General features: G+C 35.1%; 1 protein-coding gene across 5 annotated transcripts in view; it reads left to right on the forward strand.

Moving 5' to 3' along the window:
• The window catches only part of Ralyl (RALY RNA binding protein like), a 761418-nt gene continuing 740389 nt past the window's right edge, over window positions 1-21029 (forward strand). Inside the window, exon 1 of one of the 5 annotated variants that reach the window (XM_023703200.1) lies at window positions 1-1079. Coding sequence is in view for 1 of the 5 variants with exons in the window: in XM_004643082.2 (XP_004643139.1) it covers window positions 1639-1654 (16 nt within the window). In the remaining 4 variants the exon portion in view is untranslated. Of the gene's footprint in view, window positions 1080-1527; window positions 1655-21029 lie in introns of those variants that run through there. The other 4 variants (XM_004643083.1, XM_023703202.1, XM_023703201.1 and 1 more) reach the window with 4 other exon arrangements.

Consider the following 21029-nt stretch of genomic DNA (forward strand, 5'->3'; position numbering starts at 1 on the left):
CCGCCGCCGCCAGCCCGAGGCGGCTCCGCGGGCTCCCCCGGCCGCCGCGTCCTTCCGCGCCGCCCGCCAGGCAGCCAGGCTCCGAGTCACGTGTCAGTGCCTGAGGCAGAGACTGAGAGAAAAAAACGCGCTTCATTCCTTCTTCCACCGCCATACTGTATTTTATACTAAATCTCATTTTTATTCCAACATTTTACTCCCGCTCGGTGAGTACCTTCTCAGTGGCATTCTTGTCCTATTCTTTTTTTTTTTTTTTGTCCTTTTTGTTTTTGTTTTTTTCTTTCTTCTTCTTTTTTTTTTCCACTTCTTTGATTATTGTTTATATTTGGGAAAGCTGAAGGAGCATGGTTTTGAGCCTTTTCCTGAATCCAAGTTTTTCTAGCTTGCGGTCGTTGTGTAGACGAGGCGCTGTGTGTGGGGAGTCCGCGGCGACCGTGCCCGCTGGGAGCGATTCCCAAGTCCAGCAGAATATGCAACTGGTTTTATGGAAAAAAGCGATGTGAAGTATGGTGCCTGTTTTTTTCCTTTGTTAAAAAAAAAAAAAATTGAAAAAGCATGTTTCTAACTCTTTTTTGTATATTTTTTCTGATGACATTTTTGTATAGGTGGGATTTTACGGCAGTATTTACAAGTTTGTGGTCTTGCAATACTGGTGCAAACCACGGAGCAAAGCTATTCGTTTTATATTTTTTATTCCCTTTTTGGAAGCCGGTGAGAAAAAAATTCGTTTTTTTACTTCCTGTTTTTGATGCTCATTGATAACGTGAAACTTTTCTTGCAGCTGGTGACTGGGATCATTTTTAAGCAAAATACTTTTTTCCCCTCCTTTAAATTAACTATGACTTTTGCACATTTGACTTTTTCAAAAAAGAGAAAAAAAAACCGAGATAATTTTATGATAGATATCCTGATATCTATATCTATATTATGCCTTCTTCCTTCTCCTCCCCTACCCGTAAATCAATTTTCAAATGATGGCAGTGGAAGGTTTTTCTGGAAAAAAAAAAAAAATGAAGTGCGGTTTGGTTTCCTTGTCAACGGAGGATGAAGTGAACAGCTGAGCAGCTCGAAGAGAGCAGGTACTTGGTCCCCTTGGAGGCGTTTCCTGGGTGTGCGATGGCAACACTGGTCCTGGCAAAGAGTGTGGGGTGTGTGTGTGTGTGTGTGTGTGTGTGTGTGTGTGTGTGTCAGTGTCTGCGCGCGCGCTTCTCCGGCAGTGTCCGAGACCGCGGTGGGGAAAGCCGCACGGGGAACCAGGGAAAACCCAGCTCCTTTCCCCGCCTTTGGCTCGTGCTTTTTGGATGCGCGCAAAATACAGCCCCCCTGGCTGCGCCAGGGTCTTCTCTGCGGTGGGTGCGCCGCGGGCGGTAGCGGCCGGAGCGCGGTGGCCGCAGGCCCAGTAAGTTCCCCAAGGGCCACTTGCAGAGCTGGAGGGGCGAGGGCCGAGTGTGGGGCGCTGGCCGTCGGGTGGCCCGGGCGGCCGGCTCGGAGCACCCGGCGATGGATCAGAGAAGCGGCGGGGACGGCGTCTTCCGGAAGGGCTGGCTCCTGGCCTCGCAGGCAGGCGCTGAGGCGTTTGCAGAGTCTGGAGGACCGCTCCAGTCCCCGCACGCTCAACTCCTGCTCCTCCTGTTTGCAATGAGTAAACAACGCAGTAGGTCTTCCCAGCCTGCCTGCGCGTTCAGAAAGGCTTTACCTTCTTGGTGGTGGTGCTGGCTTTGGAGCTCTTTTCTTTCTCTGGTGTGTTGCATTGATTTTAGGTGCTTGCTGGTGTCTTCCAGGGAAGGGGGAAATACTTAAAAGATAGCATTTTGGTTAGGTTAAGGAAGAAACTCTTAGTTTGCAATAATGAGACTACACTTCTCAGGTGCAAAACAGCCTTTTAGAGGTTTTAAAGGGGCAGTGTTTCTCTTTCTAAAACCACCTGATACTGGTTCTAAAGCCTCCCCCACCCAGTGGGGAGGGGTGGTGGTGAGCAGTTCGCTGATGGTTTTGATGTATTGGTAGCATTGAATTATTCAGTGTTGCACGTATTCTGTGGTATTTCATGATTGTTTTTTTACATGTTTCCAGATATAATCTCGTATTACTTTTTAAAGATGTATCAGTTTGCTATAAAAAGTCTTTTCTGTTTTCATTCAGTGACAGAATCTGCTGGAAAATTTACAGTACAAATAAATTTAGTAAAGTCATACTTTAAATCTCAATATCTAGCATTACCATTATTCAAATGATTTGATTTTTGAAAGCTTTCTTTCCTCCCATAAATGAAAAGTTTAGTTTTAAATTTATTCTGCGTGTATATTTTGGATTCTGATTGAAAAAAGAACAGAAAGCATATGAAATGACCTTTTACCTCTCACATTAAGTTTTCTTCTAGGACATCTACAGAAAGGAAAACTAACTTCAGCCCACAGAAGTGCCCCTGATAGAGGGACACCAACATTCCATATGGTCATTTTCTAGGCTGCACCAAGCCTCCCACTAAATGTGCACCTTCAGTTTTTAGAATAAAGTTTTATGTCTTTTTTTTTTTTGTTTTTCAGTCTTTGTGGTGAAAGAACAGGGAGTTAGTACAAAGGGTCATAGATCTGAGGAGATTAGGATATAGAGTAACATCTAGAAGGCTTTCTATATGTTTTCATTCACGGTGCGCCTATGCATCACAAATGCCTTTGGAAGTTGCATTATATGTGAGTTATTTTTGTACTCAGGTCAGTTTTTTTCTCTATAAAGGCAGTTCTCTTGGCATTTATATGAGAAAGAGGAATGATGTTATTGTCTGTGAACACCACACTTGACACCTTGAAGTACCTAGTTGTAAGATTTGAAGCTAATACTATGCCACTAAGCCTTAGATGTGAATTTTCTTATTTTTGTGTAATGAGCTCATTGCTCAAATGTTTTTCATATGGTTCAAAAATGCTAAAGAAAACATTTAAAAACACTTGCCATATTCAGTGTTTAAAAAACTGGTTAAATCATAAGTAGAAATTCTCATTTAAAATGCATTATATATGCGTAGAATATTTTTTCCATTGGTTATAGGCACTTTAAGTAATTTAGTTCTTTTTAAAAAGAAAGAGAAGGCAGACAAGAAATAACTTGAGTGTCCAAACTTAGATTTTCCCTTAGAGAACAATTATTGCCCAAAGTTGTTTGTGGTTTACGATTGCATGAAGGAAGTTCCCTGTGATATTTCAAAAAAAGGTTGAAATCATAACAAGATAAAAAAACCTCATAAAATATTAATGTGGGAGCAGAGAAAGTTGTATTGTAATTCTACAAGTAAAGGTCATCTAAAACCTTGCCATTTTATAATTTTATTTGTTTAATATTCATTTTATTGTATTCAAAATCTATAATAAATTTGTATTTATGAGCATAGTTTCCACCTGTATGAACTGAACTGGGAATTTGACAGCACTTGGAACTGACCTCTTGTGGAGACTTTTGGTTTAATATTGTTGAATGCAGTATTCTAGAGTTAGCACCTCCTACTGGTTTTTCTTGGAAGAATATATTGATTTTTTTTTTTTTTTTTTCTTTGACCAAGTAACCTTTCTGGGTTCTGTTAAAGTTAATCATACAGATTTTTCAGACTGTGTACTGAAATTTTTTTTTTCCAGGAGAAATTGTTTTCTAAGTGAAGGTAGGAGATGAGGGAAAGAAAACCTATAAATTAAGTTGTTCGTTGGCTTTTTACCTCACATATTTTGATAAATTGTAATGAAATCACAAATTTAGAAACATCTATCACATTTCCTATGATGTGGCTGGGCACATAGCTTAGTGGTAGAGCGCTTACCTAGCATGCCAGAGGGCCTGAGTTCGATTCCTAGCACTATAGAAAAAAAATTCCTGCAGCTCTTCTGTGGGAAGGAAATATAGATATTATTAAGAATCCTGTATTTCTTAACTACTTTTAAGTTCTTCCTAGCCTTGAATATTTAGAGAAAGAAATTGTGGTTAAATTGATTTGAGTGTGTGGTTTGTCCAAGAATATTTAATTTAATATATTTTTTACATTCAACTGTAATAATTTCCTGAAATTTATCCTTACATATAAGCAATCAAATTGCATACTGTTTTTTTTTTCCTTAGTATTTCTCAGGTAACCACATTATGGTGGTGTTACATAGAAAGGCGAAAAGTTCCACACATTCTTTGTACATACTCTTGCATACTTACAGCTAGAAAGAATGCTACTTTGTTTTAAAGTGAGACCTAGTTTATTTTCTGTAACTTCTGCAAAATGTTAGTAATTAAAAGAGTATATTAAAATACAGTATAAAATTATATTTTAAGGAAATTAACATAAAAATTGCAAAAATAATGAAATAGAAAATAGATATTTGAAAAACTAATGCTTTCTTAGTTAAAAAAAAAAGCTTGTGCTATATGGGTGGCTATTTCTGCCTGAATAAAAGTGTAGCCATGCTTTTCCTGTCTACTGATAATGTAAATAACTAATAAAGTACATCAAATCAAATCAAAGCACACTCTATATTTGAAATCTTCAGAAAGTTCCAATTTAGAAGTTGAAGAGAAGTGGTTATTTAGAATTATATGTATAATAAAGAGGAATTGGAGGAAAATATTTTCACTGTAGCTTATTCTCTTTATTGTCTTTTGAAATTAAAAAAATTGATTAGTTCTAGCTTTAAAAAATAGTTTTTTCTTTACCTCGTTTGTTATGCTATTATTCAGAAAACTATCTTGTACTGTGAAAAACAGAGATAATGGTAAATTTTATTCTTCTGAGTTTTCATGCACCTCCAGAAAGTAAATTTTTTTTTTTAAAAAGAACCTCACTGAGCCACAGTTTTTATCATTTTGTAATTGTTCTTATATAGTATTTCCAGTGCCTTGAACAAGTCTCTTTAAAATTTCATAATTTAGTTTCTTTCATTTAATAAATTTCTCTTTAGTAATTGAGTGACATAATTTTCACAGTAATTACAATGAGAACAATTTGCACCATTGGTCCATGATTCTGAGAATAATGATTATTAAATAAATAGAAAGATAATTTCAGAATATAACAGCAGTTTCACAGGTAAGTATTATATTTGCAATCGCTCCTGGATTTATTAAGTTTTGACTTTCTGAATATGTAGATCTATTCCAGCTGCTCAAAATGATTAGCAGTTTTTTCTTATTTCATAGATTCTAGACTTGCAACAACATATTGGGGACTTTTTCTTGTCTATATTTTGTTAGGTTTATAGTTACGTTGTGGAAAGTTGTGTTTTTACAATTCCTCCACATGCTAAAAACAGTTCTTGTTTGTTTTGTAGCATTTTGCTATTTTTCTGAGCGTGAATCCTCCTGCACAATACTGAAGTTGGTTTGTTTGTTCCCATCCATTCCCAGCCACAGAAATGGCAATGGGAGAACTGTATTTATTGTTTGGGATACATGTCCTCTGAACTGGAGACTTTCAACTTGGGTCAAGAATGCAAGAGTTATTTGTTGGCAATTATACATTTTAAGCAGAGAGGAGAATGATAGAGAACATTGTTATTTTGTATGTTGGTGAAAAGTGGCTTGGAAAGATACATGAGTTGCTCAAAAATTAGACAGGTGGCCGAAGGCAGGAAACCTGTAGTGTCACCTGCTGGAATGTCACGTAGGTGGGAAGGGTGGTTTGTAAGAACTTTTGTTGTTGTTGCTTCAAATATAAAACAACTGCTGTATATTTATTCTTGAGGCATTATTCATGTTGACTATAGTTTTCTGAGTTTTATTAGTGTAGATGTTTCACTAGTAAGGACTTTTGACAGAAATAACAGCAAATGGCATCAATTATATTAACTTTCTGGTTCTGAAAGAACCTTCATAGAGTGACTATAGAGTCACACGCTAGGACTATTGAATTTTCTGAGGACAACCCGAGGCATGGAAAGTTGTAAGTTACCATCCATTCTGGTGTTCTTTTGGTGACAGAATAGATGGTTCTTTGTCTGCGGTGGCTTTATAGAAGCCTAGGGAAAAGCATTCAGTCTTAACTAAGTGCAAAATGTAATCTATACTCTTAAGTTTTTGCAGTGTAATGTGGAAAATTAGTCTTTTGCACAAAAAAGCCAAACATCCAGTAATTTTATAACATAGCAAGCCTATAAATACAGTTGTCTTTTCTGTCTACCACCATCTCACCGTAACATCACCTCTATCTTGGAATTTCACCATTACACATACTTAGATGTGATATTTTCAAGCTTATTTTATCTATTTGTTAATAATATACAGCATATATAAGTGCAAGATGTTATTTTAGGATGCTGTGTTTAATTGCCTTTTCAGATGTGTGAGAAGTCTTTCATTATTAGTTTTCTTAGAACTTGAAAAAGTATTTTCAAGAATGCAAAACGTCAACCACAGTGGAGGTAGTTTGAGCAGGAGGAAAGGGGTTTGATAGACTTTTCATAGTAAATCTATGGTTGTAAAAGAAGTGGATTTGGAGACCAGAGTGGAGAAGAGATAAAAACTACCTTCAGGTTTTTTTTGTTTTTGTTTTTTTGGAATTGGGATATACTGAAAACTACTGGTATCAAACAAAACTAGAGATAAAATCTAGAGGAATATCTGATACGATCTGGGTATGAGACTGGTTCAGTTTTATATGTGACAGTGATTTGAAGTTCCAAAATTTAGTCCAGAATGAAATGACCAATGTGGTATATTGAAAGTCAGGTCTAAACTTGGGAGATATAAAATTGTCCACATAAAATCCTACGTCATTTGATGGCGTAAATTTAGGCAATACTTATTCTTTTCTACATGACTATAAAAAAGACTAGTAAAAGGCAGAAAAACAGAGAGACAAGGGGCTGTAGAAACGCAGAAAAGTGTGCCTGTGTGTGTGTGAGAGAGTGTGTATGGAAAGAAAGGAAATAGTGCTCATCAGACATGATTCCTGGGCTCAGAGCATCGTGAAGCCTGGAGAAAGGGAGCTTGAAAACAATCTGTGGTTAAAATCAATTAGTTTTAAGAAGAAACTAAATGAATGAGACATACTAGCCTTGGGCAAGTGAACAAGTGATCCATGATTCCAGATAGGATGCGGCAGCATCTTAAGTAAGTCTGTTGAAGACTGTCCCCAAACTTCGTGTGTCCTGTGTGCGTATGTGTGCATGTTTGTGTCTGAACATGAAACGTGACCTCAATTGGAAATCACTAAAAAGATTTCTGAGCCAGATGAAATGGTTCTTAAATTTCATGTAGAAAAAAATAAAGTAAACATAAGTAGGGAAAAGAAAAGAGGCAAGTTCATCAGATATTTAAATACAGTACCAAGCGTTCAGAAACAAATATATTTATTCTGTCTACTGAAAAGAATTCAGAGCAACGTCTCTTCAATAGCATGAGTGCATTTACTGTACAAATCATGCCTTCTATGTGTCATTCCCTTTTCAAGGTACCTGGACCTTTTTAGAGAATTGGGTGATTCTAGGTCTGAGCAGAAAAATTACAAGATAATCTGTGTTGTTATTGTTGTGCCAGAAAGTAAGGAAATGCTCAAAAATAAGTAAAGTTGTATCAATATAAACAGGAGCAGTCTTAAGTGCCTTCTAGTTGACAGATTTGAAGGAATTTGAACATCTACGGTGACTGTGATAGATTGTAAAACATTGAATAAAGTAAAAGCCATTGGTCAATACTGATAATCTAAATAGAAGGTGCATAGCTGCAGGGAAACAGAAAGCCCTCTACACCGTTGGTGGGACTGTAGACTCGTATGACCGCTGTGGGAATCAGTATGGAGGTTCCTCAGGAAACAAAAACTAGAAATTCCATTTGACCCATCTATTCCCCTTCTAATTATCTGCCCAAGGGTTAAAAAAACATCGTATCACAATGATATATATGTACTCATGTTTATAGCAGTACAATTCATAACATACGAATCTTGGAAACAAGTTGTATGTTTGTCAACAGATGAATGGATAAAGAAATTTTATTATTTACACACAGTAGGGTACCACTCTGACATAAATAATGATAAATGTTAGTCATCTTTAGGAAAGTGGATGCACCTGGAGGCCATGTGTTAAATGAAGTAAATCAGATTCACAGGCTCAAATATTGTATGGTTTCTCTTATATGAGAAACCCCACATGTAGATAAAGAACAAATTAAAGTAGATAATAATGATAGGTCTTTTTCAGATGTGAAGTGGATCAAGAGATGGAGGTAGAACAGCAGAAGGGGAGGGAAAACAGGAAAGAAGCAGATGGAGGGAAGGAGATGTGCAGAGGCCTGAGCTGTATTATGCCCGTGTACCATTCCCACATATACTAATAAAACACTTTGAAAAGGTGCAGAAAATAAAACAGTTAATAAATTGAAAGCATTACATGTTAGTCTTTTAGGAGGAGCTACTAAATGGGCAGTTCTTCATGAAATATGAGTTAAATGAAAGAAACGTTAGAATTAGAAAATTACTGCTTGCATATCTTAATGAAATAAATTATTCAACCAAGGATTAATGAGTGATAAAATCAATTGAAAGTATTTTGGAGAATAACACATTCTTATGGTATTCAAGTATGTATGTGTGTATGTATGTATGCATTTTTTAAAAATCTTTTTGAGACAGGGTTTCACTGTACACTTCAAGCTGGCCTTGAATTCACCGTGTAGTTCAGGCTGGCCTTGAACTCAAAGTGATCCTCTTGCCTCAGCCTCCTGAGTGCTGAGATTACAGACCTGTGCCACCATGCCTGGCTAAGTATTCTTTCTGAATTGCATTTGACACTCATGTGAAATAACTAAGTGATTAAACCCAGCATTATTAGCAGACAACCTAGAACCAAGCGCCTCTTGATGTAATGCTGTGTGAAGTTTACACACCACTTAAGATATAGTGTTGCTACAATATTAATTTGAATCTGATAAAATCTTACAGTTTATAGAAAACACAGGGAAAGAACAAGTTAGACCATAGGAAGTAATGTGATAGAGCCACAGAGTGAGGTATTCAGGATTGTAGATATCAGACATGGCTTTCTCGGAAAATCACTTTGGGAGTACTTTTATAGATAAAAAGAACTACAAGCAAATAAATGCAGTACTTAAATTTTATTTTATATTAAAAAAGGGCATGAAGATCAGAATTTTTACAGATTTTGTTAGAATTGGGAAAATTTGTATATGTGCTACAAAATTAATGGTAATGGCAAATGCAAATTGAATTATTTTAGGGATAAAAGCCATGATGTCTGCTATTGGGAGGGAAGAGGAGGAGGATGAAGGGCAGGGGGAGGAGGAGGAAAGGGGAGAGGTGAAGAGAGAGAGCCAGAGGGGAGAACTATAAATGAATGCATGTAAATAAGTCATCTTTTGTTTAGGTTTAGGGACCTCTTATGTTGGTTTCCTTGTATTTTTCTTTCAAATAATTTTTATGTCTACATTTTTTCACAAAAGAGTAAATAAGACTAATAAGGACCCTTCAAGTCTTATTTAGCTTTAGTCTTCTTAAATAAATCTAAGTGAAGTTCTAGTCTGAAATCAACTTGTGTAGAGTTAAAAAACTTGATTTATGTAGCAGGATATAAGCATGAGGTCTCTAAAAGATCTGCAAATATAAGAAATTTAACAAAGTTAGTATTTGTCATCATTTCAGTCACTATAATTGCATCATATTCTCCAGCAACACAGACATTCTATGAATGAGTCAAGGAAGTACCAGAGGCTGACTTGGTTAGGAGACCAGGGTAGCATGCACAGCCGGAAAGGGGTGGGCTTTGTGCAGGTAGTGGTTATATTGTAAAAAGTCACAAATGAGTCTGGGCTGGGAAAGGGCAACTCTTGAGAGTTCTTACTGGTGAGATTTGAGAGCTTGATGGTCAGGATGAAAAGTAATAGCAGGTTCATTGTTTTTCACAGAATGAAAACAGTGCAAGCGCAGGTGGTTTTGCTCAGAGGAGGATATTGTATTTTCAGATTTTGAAAGTGGAGCATAGGTAGATGATGAGCATAGAGCGTGGTACAGCTTGTGGCTAAGGAAGGTGCTGTAGGTTTTGGAAAGTTAAAATATTATAACATGGGGATGAATGTTAAAAGTTTTTAAAAGTTGAATATAAGAGGAATACTTGGAAAACAAAACTATAAATGTGCTAGAAGTGTCAATAATATTTATGGAGGTTTATAATAAACTAACTTTGAAAATACTTTTAATTTTCTCCATTTGTGACTTCTAGGGTTTCAGTCTTTATTTTGAAATATATAAAGAAGGTTATAAATATATAATGTGTGTATTTACTTTAGAATTGAATTTTCAGAGTGCAGAAATAAATTCAATAGTGGATAAGCAAATGCAGCTTTTATAAGGAGTTAATTGATCAGAATCAAGAAAACAAATATAGGGTAATACAATTACTTTCTAAATATAATGTCATTCAAATTGAAAAGAAAGTGCTAATTTGCTAATATATTTTATACTCCAGCTCAGACTTTTTTAAAACTAGAAAAGTACAAATAGCACATACATATGACTGTTTCTATTTTTATTGTGGTCTCATTACTTTTATGGATCAACTCTCTGACCATCCTGACAGCTGATGCTTAGTCATATTTTACTGCATTTTTGCAACACTCTTTTTTAAAATTAATTTTATTGAGAAACAAATAGCTATGAGATAGTTTTAAAACAGGTTAGTAGAACAGTTTCAATAATTAATACATTGCATATTATTGTCTTCATAGTAGTTACTCATAGTACAAGATGAAAACATAATATCCTGTCCAAACACTATTAGTACAAATCTTTCACCTCATTGAATTAAGAGAAAGTAGATGTATATCTATCCTATTTTGTATATACAGATACAAAATGTTCCTTCATTTATATCCCTTTTTTTGTTTTACCAGAGATTGGTATTCCATTGCCATTTAAATATTGTAGGTGCATGAATTCAGCAAAATAATCCAATATAGTCCAGTAGTCCATAATAGTAGTGGGTTATCTGTAGGACTGGCAATGTCAGAAGTTGTTGACTTGAGCCTTTTACAGCTCAGCAAACTCTTATAGTACATTATCTTCCATAGTAATAGCAAGGACATCAGAGAGATGTCTTGGCCCTTGTCTCTGTGGTATTTATTGGCCAAATAAAGAGATGAACCCTGAACTGGTTAATATCACAGCTTGAATATTAATTACTGTGCTTTGAGAAAGAATAAAAAAGAATGGAAGGAAAAACAACTGGAACCAAGCTTATTTAAGTGAGAAGGGGAAGATGGGTTGGAGAGAGGGGAGAGTAATGGGGAGAGAGGGGAGAGTAATGCAGAGAGAGGGGAGAGTAATAGGGAGAGAGGGGAGAGAAGAATTAAGATATATTATCTATAGGCATATATGCCTGTGAATAATGTGATCAACATGTATGACAAATATGTATTAATTAAAAATAGAGTTAAAATAAATTACCCATTAGAAAGAAGTAGAAAAAGTCATAGTTTGGTTTGTCAGTTGGTTGGTGACATTTATCTAATAACACAGATGCATTCAAATTAATGTTCCCACTTCACTCTTCTAAATACAGAATACTGTTTAAAAATGGAAATATAAAGCTCATCATAAAAGCAGCCGCAGAATGCCATTTTACATTTTCCAGAACCATTAAATAAAAGTGAAGAAAATATATGGAACTAATTTTTTACAACTTTAATATTATTCAGTGTATCAAGAAAATTTTTCACATGTGACAATATAAAGTTACTTTAAAATATTCTACATTTTTGAGGTATTTGGAATATAGCTTCTGTTTCATGGTTTTAGCACAAAACTATCCATATATATTGCTTATGTGTTCCTGGCTGCCACATAGTCTGGTGCAGATGGGAGAGTTCAGAAGTCTCAGGACGGTGTCACGCTTTGGAACTATTTGTGACAGTGCTTTCTTCAGCAGCACATATATTAAGACTCTTTGTGACAACTTATTCCTTTTCAGAGCTTAGCCAAGATAGATTTTTAAAATACTGTCTGATTGTTTCAATTTTAGCTTTCACTTTTTATTAAGAATATAAATTGAAATCTATTCAAGTTCATTTTTGGCTAAATAGAAATTCCAAAGTATGGTCAGTTGACTAAGACCTATTGGATTTATCTAGATAGTTATTGTTCCATAGAAAAAAAGATAGTCACTTTTACGAAATTTGGTTTTCTGCTGTATTCATGTGACCCCATAAGTAAACAAATAAGGGGACCAGAGAGAGAGAGAGAGAGAGAGAGAGAGAGAGAGAAGTGCTCATCGGACTAATGCCTGCTTTGGCAAGTGCAGGGACCAGGGTTTGACGCCCAGTCCATGCCAGTGCTGTCCCAGGGCATGCTGAGCCAGGTACTGAGTCCAGGGGGGCACACGTCTCTAATCCCGGTACCGGGGAGGCTGAAAACAGGAGGATCGCTATGAGTCCGAGCTGTGTGTGTAGTGCTACCCTGTACCAAATACATAAATTAAACAAAAAGAAGAAAAGAAACAAGTAAATAAATGAATAAAGAAATTATTAAAACTAAATAAATAGATAACATTTCAAAGAATAAGCTTTTTAAATTATTAAGTTGATTAGTATAATTTAGATATAGGTAATGGTTGTATTCATCATAGAGAATCCGTACCTGTCCATGGTATACCTTGATTCCCCTTTTTTCCCTGTCCTGTCCACTCCCTTCAAGCCCTCTTCCCCTCCTTCTTTACTAAGCTTTGTTTATACTACTTTTCTCTGATAAGAATGAGCTTTAATTTTATAGGCCTTTGTCTAATATCTAAGTTTCAGTAAGAACTGCCCAGGGTCATGCAGTCATTGTTTTTTTTTTTTTTTTTTTTTTTTAAAGCAGAATGATGTATTTCATATGTGAATTCACATATAGATCAACATCATTGACACCAGTGTAAGTTAGAAGGTACTTGAAAATAAAATGTAACATTGTTTATTATATCCATTCTATGAGTTTTTGAATCCATATATGTAGAAAATGAAGGGGTTTGCCTAATTTCACTGTGCAGCCTACTAAGCCTCTTTTCTTTCTCCCATACCCTTCTAATCAGACCAGTTTCTTTTGATTCTCATTTATGTGATTTCTAGTATGATATTGAAGACAACTTTATCCATTATTAGGTCTCAGCTCTGACATGCAGAATATAATTTTGTAGCAATTTTAACTTTCCACTTTGTGTGCTATTTATATTTGATGTATGAACACTGAAAAATGATGAAAATATTAAAAAGTTAACAAAGTGAAACATTTAACTTGTTTCAGGTGTTATCCAAAGTCTTGCCTGTGTGTCCACTACTCTTTGACATCTGTTCTCTGAACTACTATAGATGGGACTGACAGTTAGCCTTACAGTGAAGTTACAAAGTTTATTTTGTGTTTTTATGAATTCTTGAAAATTTACCACACATTTTTTTTAGTTCGCTTGTTAGATACCTACTTTCTGCTACTGGATTATAGTTAGCTTCATAATAACACAGTTTGTCTTAATGCTGCACCCCAGTCTGTAGACAGTGCCTGCCACACAGGGAACTTTTGATGAACGTTTTGGAATTAATGAGTGAATTTCTTCCTCATTTGTGGCTTACTGCACTTGAGCTATTTTCTAGATATTTTCGATATCTGTAAACTCTTTATTTCATGGGATGTTGATAGTAGCTGAAAACAATAAATATCTCTTGGGACAATTGGCCACAATTATTTCTAAAGATATACTAAAGAAAACACAAATCCTCAGGAACAGGCACATTACTCTAAAGTATATATGTGGATTTTTGCCTCGGTAGTAATTCAGAGTAATCTGACAGGGGTAGAAGGTATAATCTTTTAAAAGTGATTTCTATGTATACTCTGATTTTATTCTCACTGCTGTGTCTTTGAACGTGGAGGTTCGGGTTCAGAACTGACATTACTCGTGCACTCTGTTTTCTTAGTCAGTGTCATGTAATGAATTAGTTCTACCAGTTACAACAGAGGTACTAGTGTACTCTGAGTTCATGAGTTTTTGAAACTTAACTTTAGTCATTTACTTGGTATACTTGAAAATCTTTATAGCTATTATAAATTTTTGATATTTATTTTATATTTATGGCAGATAACTTAAAAGACTATATGTAAGATTCAATTCACACTGAAGTGTTCTACTTTTATTGAACCAGGCTTTTTTCCTGCAGTATCATTGTAGGATATCATGAGGTCATAACAGTTGTTGTAGACAGTGAAATTGCTACCATTTTTACACTCATAATTATTTTGATAAGAATATTTATAGTATAGTGCACCAAAGAAAATATCTTGGTTTCTAAGCCAGGTATAAGATGAGAGTAATGATATGTAGACTCTATATTGAAAGCTTTCTGTTCATCAAGACAATTCTAAAGTTAAATATTGATTTTGTAAGAAAGTTGTGTAAGTGAAAAATTAAAAATAATTATATGCAGAAGTTACTACCTTTTTCTAGATGCAGGTTATTTTGTGCAAACTTATATTAAGAGAAAATATTCTAAAGCCTAAAAATTGAAAATGACTTCCTTATGACTTTTTTATCAAATGTCTTAACTATTTCTAGACTGTTTCAGCATTTACTTCTTAAAAACATAGAATTTATTAAGTAAATTAACGCTTGAATAAAATAGATGTAATATTTTGTTATTTAAAGAAACCTTCTGTTGGTACTATATGTTGGCAATTTGGGGGCTATTTTCAAAATAGTCTATGAATATAAGATTATAATGTTTGAAAATGAATACTTAGTAAGGGGAAGAGGGTCAGTGTTAGTTGTAAAGTTGAATGTTCATTAGGTATTGACGTTTACGTATTTAACAGTTCCCCAACTACGAATATGCTCCTTTTGTTAAGAGACTTTTCTTCACATTATTTCATGATTCTGTTAATGTATTTATCTAATAAATATTTCTTGAAAATGTACTCTTTCATCATTCTTTGTGTCATGAGATATTACATTATGCATGAGTATGGATCTTAGAGTACAGGGGGTGGACAATGATAAATTCCCTAAGAAGTAAAAACAAAGTTGAGGGTTAAATGGGCTCATCCTTTTTTTTTTATAAATTGATGTTTAATTTCCCTGTGTAATTCCAACTCCAGAATATGACTCATTATGAATGAATACAGCCAAACCAAATTCTAAAGACCATGTGTAGAAAGAAAAGCCTCAGATTTGTAAGATGTTAAAAAATTGTGTAGTCATTGAGATTCAATTGATTTAGTATTATTGAATACAACTCATAAGTCACTATGTGTTTTATGGAAAAAATAAGAGCATAGAATTTCAATTCATTAACTGATTATTTGGCTTTTCAGAGTAAACCTAGATGACTATTCCTTGTATAAATCTTTCAAGGTGTTTATGAGCTGTGGGGAATTCATGCTCTTTGAGCATGACTGTAAAAGTGTGTTGAATTTATACTTGGGAGAATCAATTGGTTTTGAACAGATGTAGAAAATAATATTAAGTACAGTATTTAGATGCCATTTCAAATTAGTGGAGTAATTCTCATCTTTTTCATGCATTTGTTTGATAATATCAATGTCTCTAACAAAAACGATACGGTGGATTTTGCTTGTGATATTTATGAAGAGAAACAGGGGATTTTAATGACTTTTATACCACTCCACTATGATAATGCACTTTGCCACACCCCATTTTGGCTACTTTTTTAAAATTTAATTTTATTTTTTTTAATTTTATTGATAAACAGATAGCAATGAGACAGTTTCAAATTAAATCGGAAGTACAGTTTCAACAAATAACACACTGCATATATTCTTCTTAGTGGTTAATTGCTGTACAAGATGCGGACTTGAGATCCTATTTACAAACACCATTAGAACAAATCATTCTATTCATTAAGAGAATGCAACTATATATCTATCCTAACCACCATGAATACACAGATACAAAATGGACATTCATCTGTGTGCCCTATTTTTTCTAAGTTCTGTTATTGAATATTATAGGTGTGTAAACTCAACAAAACATTCCAAAATGGTCCAGCACACCATAATAGCATTGGGTCCTCTGTTTAACTGGCAATGTCAGAAATTATTGACCCGAGTCCCCCACCGCTCAACATAACAGCATGGCTTTACTTCCTATATTTCGTCTTCATACTTTTCTACTGGATGGTTAAGACCAAGGTAAAGCAGGACCTGTGCAACAAGAGTTGCAGCTTTTTGGTCTGAGAAGGTCAGTGAAATCCCATCAGGATTTATCCTGAGATCCTGTACCTCAGATTGTAGAACCTTTTGCTTGTTCTTTTTTGTTTTGTTGTGATTTTTAAAGAACATGTAGTGTTGTACTTTGTGTGTGTGTGTGTGTGTATGTGTGTGTATGTTGCTTATACCTTTAGTGTTATAGTATTACATACACTTTTAGTTACAGTTTTGATGAAAGCACAACCTTAAAATCTCAGCCAGAATTCATCTAAAAAATTATTTTTTCCAGCATTGGTAGAAAAACTGGATTGACTTTGCATAGAGATTGCGTAAAGCATATAAAATTGTGTGTGTGTGTGTGTGTGTGTGTGTGTGTGTGTGTGTGCTTTATGTCCATGATAGCTGTTGAAAGTACTTTAAAATAAATTTTTATATCTTGCAAGATTACTTGAGCAGCCACTATCAGTAATTGTATTGTGTTACATTTTGTAGAATATTTTCCTTGCATTGGTATCACTTTTTGACCATTTACTTTAAAAAAATTCCAAACATCTCTTTAAAATGTTTTAATTTTTTTTTATCATTTGAACCAATACATGGGCATGGGCTTTTCCTGGCAAATAGTGCTATAATAATTGCATAAGAAGAGAATGGAAATATCATTATGTCAAGTAGCTGTAGCGCAGGCCTGTTCAATTGCCAGGACGATTGCATTGAACTGAGAATTCAAAACCATTCCTTCTTCAGCAGTATTGACATAATGTTAATACTGCATAGAATGAATAAAATGAATGATGCATAGAATGAATAAAATGTGGCACCATTCTCAAAGGGATCGTAGTCTCCTGTGAGGATAGCTGGTGTAGCACTTACGCATTTAGTAATCATTCTGGAATTGAATCGTCTCTACATAAATGTGTGTATATGTGTATACATACAGATACTATACATATATGTGTGTATACACTCATAAATGTTAGAAGTCTGGCAATCTAGGTACATTTCATAAAATGTGGAAAGTAACCATTATAGATGAATCATATTGGATTATTCTTATAATCTCATAATCCTGAATTATGCCATTTATAGACTGAAGTTCACAGTTTTTCTCTCAAAGATCTGGGCAAATATCAGAATCACCTTTTGATACTTTAGTTCAAAAAAAAAGGATGAGCCCAAAATATCTTGTTTTCTTTTTGAATAAAATAATTTTAAAGATTATGATGAATTTAATTTATAAATAATATTCTGTAATTATCTTATGATAAAAGGGGCTATCCTTTTCTTTTTACGAAGATCATACATATTTTGACTCTACTCTGTGTTATGCTGAACACATGCAAGCTTTCATTTTAATGTCACCTGCTATTATTCCTTGTAGGTTCTACCAGTATATTTTTGCTTATGGCTGTATAATCCTAGTTGTATCTAGATTAAGTCATCCTCCTTTATGTTCGTCTACCTGTTTATTTTTATTTTTTTTTTGTTTTTAGAAAAATGTTGTCTCACTCTACTGTGTTCCCCAAAGTATCACTGTGATACTTCGCTCCTTCATAATTTTTGATGAATTCCTAAATGTCTCTTTTTGTGTATGCCATATGTTCAGCTTCTGCTTCCAATTTCTTTATGATGCTTATGTGAGTATTTATGTAATTGTTTCTAAAAAAATTCACTTTGAAGACATGCTTTTAGTAATCAAAGAGTTATAGTGTTACTAAGTTAAAAATAATATGTAATGATCGAATTATCTTGTGGCCTAGACAAAATATGTTTATCGTTTTTCTCACAGTAGTCCTTGGCACTTCATTATTTTTGTTTTTAGTTTATAAATGATAAGCTAGCGGCTCAGAGAGATTAAGTTATTTTCTTATGATGAAAGGGCTGGCAAGTAGCAGAGCTAAAATTTAAGGTCAGTCTGACTCTAGAGGCCTCTAACTCTGACTTCATTAGATTACTCTCATCTTGTTTCTAGGATTTGGTTATTTACAAAAATGGCCCTTTCATTTTATGCTTATTTTTTATGCCTAACTAAATATGTGTTGATACTTGTAAATATGTTTAAATCCACTAACCAGAGGTAACTTTTCAAAATAAAATTACTGAACACTTGATACTTAGGCTCAAGTCAGCTAAAGTGACAACATAATAGTTTTCAGGAACCACCCCTTTTAGAACTGCTCTCTTTAGCATCTCAGTGTAGAATAAATAAATTAAAAGAGGAAAGTCATATGATTGGAAATCAACAGCATGAATACCTTGTCTGTTTAGGAGTTCAGTTAAGATCTGTTCAGGTTCAATTTCGGAATTTGAAGTTATTCCCCAGTTCTTTCCAACACATATGTGAAGTCTTACAAGGAAAAGCTCGTGTGTTTATTTTACTTAGAAGTTCTCTATTTCAGTGTTCGTTCACTTACAAGCATGCTACTTGAAGGGGTAAATGACACGAAAGAGTAAGTTACCTGAAAGGTGAAGAATAACTTTTAAGTCTTTGGGACTGACTGAATGTCAGGTATATGAGCAATTTTTTCTAATGTGTTAAATTTCACTAATTGCTGGTTTTCACTGTATTTTTCTAGTGTCATAAAAAGAACAAAGAGAAATTTCTAATTTGAAATCATCTGTCTTTGTGAAGCTGTTTTTAAATATCTGGTCTAAGAACTAAAAATAGTTACTCATTTTAGTCAAGTCAGCAAATGAACTATTGAGTTTGTGTTAGTTTACTAGTACTGACATAACAGCATGCTACAAACTGACCGAGAAAAGCAGCAAAAACTTATGTTCTTGTGGTTCTGGGAGTTAGAAATCCAAGATGAACTTGGCAAATTTTGTGCCTCTGAAGCCCCCTCCCAGGATTGTAGATGAGTGCATTTTCAGCATGGCTTAACTTGGTCTTTCCTCCAACTTTATGTAATCAGTGTCTCAATCTTCCTTTCCTACTGAATGGTGTAAAAGCACCCGCTTACTGGATTAGCACCCATCTATATGATCTTGTTTTACTTTCATTACTTCTTTTTGTTATTGTTGCAGGGATCGAACTCAGGACCTTGCACTTGCCAGGCAGGTGCTCATGCCGCTGATCTATATCCCCACCCCTACTTTCATAACTTTTTTGAAGTCCCTGTTTCCAAATACAGACGTATTTTGGGGTTAGGAATAGTAGGAGGCTCTTTAGCATACGACTTACGTAGTGCACATTTCAGGCCATTTTTATTGAGCAAGTCTTCTAGGCACTGTGGTAAGTCCTAGGAGAGAGATCACATTTTAGTCTTTCCTGGAGTTTGCAGTTCTGCGTGGGATGGGTCAGACAGCCCAGGAGTGGGTAGGCCTGTGATCTGGAGATTGCTCTACCCTTCCTCAGTCCAGCAGCCTCATCTGAATAGCAGGGAAAGTGTTTTCTCCTCAGTCACTCAGAAGCTATTCATTTTAAGAGGGCACTTTTCTAGTTAGAAAATGTAATTATTTCATCAAGGCTATGTACATGAGATACTGGAAAAACAGTTTAGTAAGAGCATATGATTAAAGACAGAATTAATGGTAAAAGTAAATTCAATTAGAGAATAATAGGAATTAAGTTTTTATGTGAGGAATTTAAGGTGTCAGTAGATAGAATAATTGGTATGTACTTTCAGAAAGGAAAAGATTTTTAGAATTATCTCAATAGAGGTGATAAGTGATAGTTGAAAATGGATTTATCTAGAAGTGTGGATTTGTAGGAGGTAAAGAGTTTATGGCTTAGTGTTTAGTCATGAGGAATACTGATACTTAGTGGGCCTGAGGAAGGCAAACAGGGAGAAACCTGAAAGTTTGTGTAGTTCTGTGCAAGATTATCATGGACAAATCCTCCATCTCTGAAAATAGACATTTCTCAAAAGAGGACAGAGAAATAGCCAAAAGTTAAATGAAGACTCTTCTGAGAAATGCAGATCATCTCATCGAAAAGGATCACTTTGTACCTGGTTAGGATGGCTGTTATCACAGACACACAAGAGAACTTAAGCAGTGGTATACTCCTGTAATCCCAGTCAGGAGTTGCAGCCTAACATAGGCAACTTGGCAATTTAGATCCTATCTCAAAATAAAAAGGGCATGGCAAATTCAGTGTAAATGCCCTAAAAGTTCAATCCCTAGTACTGAAAAGCAAGAACAAAAATAGAAGAGCAAGAACAGGGTGCAGTGGTGAATGCCTGTTTCTTAGCTCTTTGGGAAACCGGGTTTGGAGAATCTTGAGTTTTAGGCCAGCCAGGACTATATAGATAGGAGACTGTATCTCATTAAACAAACTGAGAAAAGACAGCAAATGATGGTAAGGATGTAGAGAAAAGGAAGCTTGGCACACTGTTGCTGGAATGTAAATTGGTGCAGTGCTTAATGGAAGACACAATGGCAGTCTACCTTTCATTCCCCCTCTTCCTATGTGAACTTCAATTTTCTCATTTCTAGAAGAGTTATTAAAATTCAGTTTTCTTGTACTAATGGAATGGTTGAAAAATACTTTAGTCAGGGTTATTCAAATATATTGTTATTATTTCTTATTGAAAAAGATATGTTAACAAAATAAATTTTAACTTTCTATGTATTTAGTACAGGATCTACAGGATCTCACTACACAGATCAGATTCATAGTGATTCTCCTGTTTACAGCCTCCCAGGCACTGGGATTATAGGTGTGCACCACCTAGTCCATTTGCAGTCACCATCTCAGCATGTCCCCATTGACGGGGCTGCCAGGGCACCCCAAGGATTGAACCCCAGTCCCTGCATCTCCCTAAGCATTTGCTTTAATCCGCTATCTGGTGGGCCTTTACAAAATATATTTTAAAGTGAAGCTTGAAACTATCACCTTATAGTGCAAGGGGAT

The sequence above is a fragment of the Octodon degus genome, unplaced genomic scaffold (genome assembly GCF_000260255.1).
Source record: "Octodon degus isolate 3935 unplaced genomic scaffold, OctDeg1.0 scaffold00165, whole genome shotgun sequence".
NCBI lineage: Eukaryota > Metazoa > Chordata > Mammalia > Rodentia > Octodontidae > Octodon > Octodon degus.